This window comes from Asparagus officinalis, chromosome 3, assembly GCF_001876935.1.
Source record: "Asparagus officinalis chromosome 3, Aspof.V1, whole genome shotgun sequence".
NCBI lineage: Eukaryota > Viridiplantae > Streptophyta > Magnoliopsida > Asparagales > Asparagaceae > Asparagus > Asparagus officinalis.
Window position 1 is genome coordinate 15,539,750 of NC_033796.1, and position 9,496 is coordinate 15,549,245.

The 9,496-nt window shown below is 38.5% G+C and overlaps 1 protein-coding gene across 1 annotated transcript; it reads right to left on the reverse strand.

Moving 5' to 3' along the window:
- Positions 5,335 to 9,490, reverse strand: LOC109833149 (COMPASS-like H3K4 histone methylase component WDR5A; the record flags this gene model as incomplete). Its single annotated transcript, XM_020400711.1, has 3 exons — positions 5,335 to 5,705; positions 5,798 to 6,121; positions 8,921 to 9,490. Coding segments are annotated over 2 exons (882 nt in total), but the record flags the coding sequence as incomplete, so codon positions are not given.

The window sequence follows — 9,496 nt, forward strand, 5'->3', positions numbered from 1 at the left end:
ATAAGAAGTTGAGGAAGCATATCAGGAGCAAGTTCATTGTCGTGCCCATTGGAATGGTGATGAAAATGAAACTGGTTTTGAGATCATCCATAGAGGACAAAGTCATGCAGTAGATTTGAAAAATATGACATGTACATGTAGGAATTAGGACTTGACAATAATACTATGCACACATGCAGCCAGTGCTATCTTGCTTATGAGAAGGAAACCTGAAATGTACTTATCAGAGATGTATTCTCAAGAAAACTATTTGATTGCCTATGTAGAAACCCAACTTGGGCAACTAGCCGCTGCCGTGAGTGAGAGAGAAAAAGGAAAATTCCCAAGTCAACATGTTGCAAACCCTAAAGACACTGGATCCAGTTCTAACAATCCAGCTTAACTGAATGCAATTCACACTCTGAGATCAGAAAAATAAATAGACAATCAGGTTAGAATGCCACCGGATCAAACCCCTTCTCCCATTCAAAACACTCCTTCCGACCCAAAACTGCTAGGAGGAGAGACCCATCTGAAGGTTCCAAGCATCCTTCTAGGTCATCAAGGCAGGAATTAATACAAAAGTGTAGCAATTGTCACAGAACAGGGCATAGAAGACCCAGTTATCCTGATGCAGCAACAGATCCTCCCAGGCCAACACATCAACAGGTATTGTAATGCCAATTATTTAGATATCTTTAATAATCTCATATGCAATCGTATTATCTAATTTCTCCATTAATTTACTTCTAGGAAACCCAATCCCAAGTTCTTGATGAAGGCACAAGTGGAAGGAAGAAAAGAGGAAGACCAAAGGGGAGCAAAACCAGACCTAACAATTCGATTGAAGAGATTAGTCAAACTAACCATCTTCCACCATCTCAAGTTTTCATAAATAAAAGAGCAATTGCTAGAGGTAATGAACAATACATACTCTTGTGCACCAAGTTTTCATATAGATTCCTACTGATATATGAATTTGTTATGTATTCTGTAAGCTCAATCTCAAAATGCTAGAGGAATGAGTGATAGACGACGGGTCCGAGGCAGAGGAAGAAATAATGAAGTCATTATGCCAGAGGGTTTTGGCCTATGGCATGGTGATCATGGTATGCCAGAGGGTTTTGGCCTATGGCATGGTGATCATGGTGAAATAGCTTATAGAGATCCAAGTGCCTCTCAAGCAACAATCATACAAGATTCAAAATAGCTTATAGAGATCCAAGTGCCTCTCAAGCAACAATCATACAAGATTCAACTCCAATTTTAACCCAGCATGTACACCAAGAGGAGCATACTTAGGCTTCATGTGCACATAATAGTGGGTTGTAATTATATGTAATTATAGTTTGGCTTTTGGTAATATATAGACTTATGTAGTTGAATGACTTTTTGCTTGTTGCTGGTGATTGTAATCATGACAAACACATGACAATTGATGGTGACTTATGTAGTTTGGCTTTTGGTTATGTTCATTTTGCAATGTGTATTTCTACACAGCTTGGAGTTACTGGTTAGTATGTTGATTGTGCAATGTGAACATGAGCTTCTGTGCATGAACTTAAGCTTGTGAGTATGCTTTGTCACAGGAAAACTATATTGTACAGGTTCACTCACAAAGAAAATTCATGAAAACCAAATATACTATGACAAAATTTTCTCTTAAACAGTGATAGATTTTCATGTTCAATGCTTCTTCTCATTAAATTCATAAGTTCCTACAATATGCTCTTAAACATTACATATCCATGTCCATAAACCAAAAAAAGTACACAATAAAAACGACTACAAACAAAAGTGATATCAAACTTCCTCTCTTCAACAACATCATCCTCCTCTTCTCCAATTGAAGCAAACCCTCTAATCTGAAACTCACATCTCTCAATTTTGATATTTCTTCCAAAGAGCAAGTGTTCTCATCGTATAAAACCTGGAGCTGGTCTCTGAAATTGGCATTTTCAACATGGCAATCCTTCACTTCGGCCTCAACTCTTTGAATCTGCCTATCCCTGAGCTTCAAGTCACTCCTCAAGTTAAGTATTTCATCTCGTAGAATAGGAAATAGAGTAGAAGACATATTACACACAGGTTTATCGAACCATTCTCACATTCCACAGCCACCATTAGGATTTTGACATTTATAAAACCTTCTCCCAGGATTTTCATCTGTAAATGATGTATAATACCCACAATCCATTCCACACCTACAGATTATCATGCCAACCATCCTTGCTTCCTCGTTCCACCTTCTAATACCTGCCAAAGCATTCAAACCATGGTTAATACTTATATGCGATCCTAATTTTCCACTGACCCTGCTTGCTTTAGAACGAGAGCTTGAACTTGATGACGACGGCATAATTTCTTCTCTTCCAATGGCCCGATTTGATAAACCCTAATTTTCAATTTTCCCCAATGCGATCCCTCTTTTATTCTCCCTGCCACGTCAGAAAACAGTAGCTTGTTATGACAAAAAATTCTCGCTATAAAAATGAGTGTAAATTTTAATAAAAAGGTGAATGGTTAGTATAGTAATAAAACATGACAATTAATAGGGTCAATACAATATAAGGGTTTGTATGATGATTTTTTAATAAATAATTACCTTTCCATCGTCATTATATGAACGTGGTATTTTTTTAATATTTTTTTATTTTATCTTTGTATCTTTAATATACTAGAGTAATTACTAATTGTTATGATGTTCTCATTCGCCCGAACGCAACTCAGTACCGAGCAACGGACAAGTGTACTTTTGCATGCTATGTCCGAATCAACTTGGCGGTCAGACGCTTGTAGAGACGACAACTCAACTGATCTGTCGAGTCGACACCCCCTCATGTCGACTCGAAATGCGGTACTTGTCGCCCACCTTTGTCAAAGATGACTCATCATGAGTCCACTCGACCGTTTGTCAGACGACTTGAAAGGCGTTATTTCTCGGCGAAGCTAAAGGACAACCTCTTCCTCAAGCCTATTCTCACTGACAACGTGTCAACATCACATTTAATGCATGGCAGACACATTATGTCTCTAGTCTCGATAGTCTTCATGACTCATCGCACCACGTGGGCTACCGCCCTACCGCCGCTCACTTTTCATTTTATGCTGAAGTGATCCGTCTCCCCATCACCAGCCGACACCTGTAAAGCAAACGCTGACGCAGTTGCCAGCCCACACTTTTTCACCACCTTCCTATAGTCGGTCGAAGTGACCAATCTACCCTTATACCCTAGGTATAAATACAGGTACTATTCTGTCTTATAGAGGGACGGAAGATCTGATCCCTGATCCAAATTCTCTAAAATTACAAATCATATTGCACACATAAGAACTCACACAGTTATTAATTACCCACACTCAAGTTCATCAGCTAACTTTATCGTTGGAGGTACAACGGGGAACCGAGCCCCGTCCTCTCACGAACTTCTACATGTGCAGATTTTTCAGATTCCTAACTCAAGAACCAGACATAAAGTCGGGGAAAAAAGCGATCTCTCATCAATCCTCAACAAACTTGTCCAAACACGGACACAATTGACTGTGTGATCACCAGAACATCAACATTAATATATAGAGTAACTAGTAGTATGCATATATGATACTTTATGGTTTTTTTATATTAGCCCCTAGATATTTCATATTATGCAAATGACACCCAAATCTTCAAAACAATTGCCCAAATCTTAAAGTGTTTTAAAATTAATCATCCTAATCCTCACATTCTGAAATTACTCCCCAGATTCTTTTAATTGTTTTGAAATTAGTCCCCATAGTTAGCACTAGGTTTAAAGATTTGGGGGACCAATTTCAAAACAAACAATAGATTTGGGGGATTAATATCAAAATACTAAAAATGCCATGGACTAAATATTGAAAAGCTTATGTTTATTCTCTTTTTCAAAACAACAAATTATTTTTATTTTATACCTTTTACAAGCTACAATATAATGGATATGGGGCTATATTTTTTATTTCCATGAATGTAATGATTTAGAACATTCTTGGAGAAGAAAGAGAAAAGAAGACGAAAAAGAAATATATTTTTTTTCTTGCAAACTTCTAGCTTTACCCTTTTGGTTACGCTTTATTAGTTATGAGATAATCAAGTATTTGAAGAATAAAGAATGTTCGGACCGGTCAAGACTGGACGTTGTTCTGAGCATTTACATTTGATAATGCATGAAATAACCAATTGGAAAAGGCCTAATTAAATTTTTTTTTAAATAGTCAAATCCTTAATGTAGTTGGAAACTTCTAATCTTTTGACACACACACTATAAATTTGATGATGTTGGACGTAGTTTACAAATTGGAAACAACTAATTGAGAGCAACTTCATATGGATCAAACTAAATGAGGGTCAACTACTGTGGGGAAATTGTGAGAAACTTAAAGAATAGGAAGCATCGTCCAAATAAAATCGATTTCAAATATTGTAAGACGCTGTTGGTTATAGTTCCCATATGCTGCAAGGAACTCGAGAAAGCACATGCTACCTAGAAAATTTTACCTCGGTTTTTAAACTTCTGGGCGAGCTTTGCTACAGGGACTCAAAATATGGGAGCAATAGAGGGGACAAATGAGGTGTCCCCTCCATTGGTCCCATATTTTTGATCATCATTAATGATGGTCAACTCATTATTCAATAGGAGGGGGACACCTCACTTGTCCCCACTATTGGTCCCATATTTTGGGTCCTTAAGGAATTTTTCGGGCAGCGGATATCAATATCCTAACAAATGCTAGTAACTTTCTTAAGTTCAGCTAGGGGCTGTTTGTTTCCTTTTTTTTTTAAAGGGAAAGGTGGGGAAAGCCTGCCAAAAGTGCAGCCTTTGGCAGGCTTTCCACCCAAATCACCTCTAAAAAAGACGATTTGGGTGGAAAGCCTGACAAAAGCTGTACTTTTGGCAGGTTTTTGACATGCTTTCCCCACCTTTCCCTCTCAAAAAAAAAAGTAAACAAACAGCCCCTATACATAGAGCTAGTGTAAACCAAAGGTAAAAAAAAGCCTCTCATATCCGTGTATTTATTTATTATTTTTATTTATTATCATTTTTTGGGGTACGCACGCATCTAACTTCAATCTATTGCCTCAGTACTATCATCTTTACCTCAGCAGAAGAGAATGGTAAAAACAAACATAAATGCTTACAGAGTTCAGGCTCGTTATTCAATAAATTATCCACCTTCTTTGCGTCAAACCTGCAATTAGCTCACGCCAATTAACTGTCGTGCACTGTACACAACTGTGGTTGCAGCTAGCTACTGAGAAATATTTATCTCTGTTTCCTGTAATCTTTTGTTCACAGCAGCAGTAGAAATGGAAGCGTGAGATATTTCACGTAGACAAGATTAAACAACAACAGCCCCAATGCCTATTTCATCAATTAAGGAATCCCCCAACTTATACTGATACTAGCATGGGGAAGACCTAAACAAGACTCGGAAGCAATATACTACGCTTGCAGGTATAAGAAAAGAATTGTGACATTCAAATTTGACGATGCAGACAAACTTAGTCATGCAACAAGATAGCAGCGGAGTAATCACACACAAGTGCGAAACTACAGATAAATATAAGATTCTCTGTTAACTGCTGTAATTTCCCTCTGTCAGTTGGAACAGTCAATTAGAACTTCATATGAATCCATGTCATTGAGCATTAAACCAGAGTTTACATTGGTGGCAACTCAATGCTGGCCTGCATTCTACATGAATATAGCCTGACAAAAGGGGAAGAAAACAGAAATTGTTATCCAATATCAGCAATGTTTCCTGAATCATCAAAATAAAAATGGAATTTAGGAAGAATTACCCTGATTAAGTTTCATTCGTTCTCCATTTGATCCTCATCCTTTTGCACCCACACTTTCACTGTCTTATCGTTTTCGAGAGCACAAGACGCAATCATGTTCTCTTTCGGATGACAAGTTACACCGATGACAGTATCTGTATGGCCTTCAAGTTTCTGAACTATCTTCCTGGTTTGGAGATCCCACAGATAAACATAGTTGTCTTCTGAGCCACTGACAATGTACTTTCCATTTGTTACCGAGAATGTAGCAGGGATACTGTACTTTGAGTTGGCATGTCCCCTGTAAATCTTCAGAAATTTCCCAGTTGAGAAGTTCCAGAGCCTCTGTAAACCATACAAACTTGATTTGAGATTAAGGGCTAATAATCAAACATAATTCAGGTATTCACTAGCCGTATCTACTATTGATTGCGTGTTGTAGAACTGATAACCACTAGACTACATGTAACAATTCACGATGTGGTTAAGGGCTGAAGCAGGATGATTATTTTGCTTGTGGATTGAGTTTAAACTGCAGGATCAAGTAGATCTTACAAAATGTAAAACTAGCAAGGCTGGGTTTATAGTAAACCACTACCATGTCCTGAGGTTCCCTGCTCAGGAATACACACACCTCTCACAAGGAGTAAAATAAAGTTGGCATCTGGTGTTAAAACTTTCTCAAACCCTCCGTGGAGCCTTCAGAATGTGGTGTCGGTGGTGGTGATGCTAAAAGGAAAGGACAAATGTGATTACCTCATTTTCTAGATCAACCAATACCTCTACTTCAATATTCTACAAATTTCAGGTCAAAGAAACTGAAGAAGTGCAAGAAAGAAACAAGAGAAATTCCTAAAGTGTCCAACCAAAGATTCACACATCAGTTCAGGATTTTTATATAAAACATTACTGAGCTATCATATAAATAAAAAGTTCAATATGACTGCACGATCAATATTTTAATAACACTGCTTCAAGCAGAAGAAGTATAAAGTCAGCCCTCCTCACATTTATTAAACAAATACAACTGCAAAAAAGCCACATATTGCAACAAGGTAAATTGGAGAGGGAGCTTTGATGCCCTCTTCGTCTGCTGTTTCTTGTTTCACAAAAAAGGCAGAAGAAAGAAGTAACCCATACCTTGCATGCATACAGAGAAAATGGCAAGGGTCCAGTGAAGATAACTTCTCTAGAAGGATTGAAAGGAGCTAACACATAAAGCCTAGGAGACAACTAACTAGCACATCAAATCAGACTAAAAACTTACTTGTAAATTATTTCCCATTAAAACACTTAACAAGTGGACAAGCACTAATTCAAGCATTCATATATCAAGATGGATTAAATTTTCTATTGAATTCTCAAAGGGAAGCCCAAACAGGGGATGGTTTGTATCCTTACTCCACACTTCATGTGGAGATTGCAGATTTCGTAGATTATGTTTCATTTGATTGTCTGTCTTAAATTTTCTAAACAAACAAAAAGGTAAAAAAGAAAGAAAAAACAAATTGATCTAGATCTTTTTTTGTGTTTTAGTTCATACAAATGTGCCACAATGTTAAAAGCAGATTAAAAAATTTTGTCTCCATGTCAAATCTGTATATCTTTGAGAACTAATAGGTTTTCCAGTGTAGATGAAAAGGTAACCAGGAGCGGGGACCGAGCAATGAGCTGGAAAAAATGTAAGATCAAATTAGACGAGAAATCCCCATGATGTAAATAACATAATATAACTATCAGTTCATGAAAATCCAAGAAAATATCCACAAGAGTACTAGTACCTTAATCTAGCATATCAACAATCTTTTTGGGTTCTTTTTGACTGCTTATTTTATGTGTGACACGCATGATAAGCCAGAACATAAAGCAAACCATCTCATACAATATCTTTAACCCCATTTCTTTTGTGCCTAAAGTTGTCAAAGAAATATCAAATTGTAATTTTCTCTAATATATATACTTTCCTTATCAAAGCTGTGTGCCTTATTCCAGGGAAACTTCATGTCCTCAACATTCAGAATCTAGTAAATTGCAACTCCAATATTGGCAGGTATAAACCTTTCCTTCTACAAAAAGCCAACATGATTGTTCTCCACTTAAACACTTATAAACACTTAAGAACTATTAGGCTATGAAGGTAGAAATTTACCATTTAAATGGAAGTTTGGAGTCTCTAAGCATTAAGCAATTACACATGGGGAGCTAATACAGACTCAGGAAGAACTACAGTTTATGAACTCCATATATTTGTGGGAAGCTAAGCTAATATTAACTTAGGATTTTTTGACCCTAATTATGCACACACACCAGACAGTTGAGGGCAGCTAATATAGACTGAAGAAGACCTACGGGTTTCTCTAATTTCTTAACCTAGCCCTCCTTTGATTTCACTCACATGGTGTCACGATTAGCAGCCCCACTTCAGTTCCGTGGAGTCTGATTTGAACAAGTATTTGTTAGCTTTGTGTTTTATCGCCATGGATAACTCAACTGTGAAAAAATGTTAATATGTTTCTTTCAAATCTTTCTCTCTTAAGAAACTGTCACCGTTGAATGCCAGACATTCTTTAAGCAATTTACTATTCCAATCTGTGGGTATTTTGGCACGTAATTGCGTCCAATCCAAATATGAAAGTTACATTATGGCTTAAGTCACCAACTACAATCGAGTCCATCCAGAACTGAAAGCTAGGTTACACTAAGGCTTTAATTCTGCACCAACCAGAATTGAGTCCAACACAAAAAAATGAATGCCAAGTTAAACTATGGCTTTAAATCAGCAGTCAGAAAGAATCGCATTAGAGCTAAAAGATCAAGCGCGTGGAGCTTTCTGAAATAGACAACAACATATTGTTAGATAATAACATAGAAAAGGATGATCAGACAAGGCATTGTTTTATCAGCACCAGGTTGATCATTAGTCGCAGTAAACTACTCGTTCTTGGCTACTCAGTGAGAACAATAGTTGAAATTCACATCGGAAGCTTGTCAGTCGCTATCTACAAGTTTATACCCTACAATTCCTAGTTTTATTATGAATTCCTTTACAGAACAATCCTAACAATTTGCAGCAATTTATCAGCTTTCTCGAGGAATATTCATCCGAAACACATCACTGACCAAAAGAAACAACGTGAGAATTACCAGCGTCCCGTCGAGGGTGGCAGCAAGAACATACATCCCATTAGGAGAAAACCTAACAAAAGAAACCGGCGGGCTCTCCTCATCGATCAACGTCTTCACGCAATGCCCCGTCCCCGTATCCCAAACCCTACACAGCCCATCGAAGCTGCTGGAGACAATCAAACTCCCGTCCCTATTGAAATCCACCGCGGTCACGGGATCAGAATGCGCCGGCAGGATCCTCAAGCACTTGCCCGACTTCACGTCCCAAACCCTAACCGTCTCATCGAAACTCCCCGACGCGATCATGTTCGACTGCGGGTTGAAGCAGCAGCAGAAGACGTAGTTGGTGTGGCCGGTTAGGGTTTTGATCGGGGTCGAGGTTTCGGTGTCCCAGATCTTGAGGGTTTTGTCGTCGGAGGCGGAGGAGAGGTAGCGGGCGTCGGAGGAGAAGGAGAGGTCGGAGACGCCCTCGGAGTGGCCGGAGAGGGAGGAGAGGGAGGAGAGGGTGGGGGCTGAGAAGAGGTGGAGGGTTTTGTCGGCGGAGGAGGAGGCGAGGAGAGCGCCGTTGGGGGAGAACTTGACGGAGGATATGGC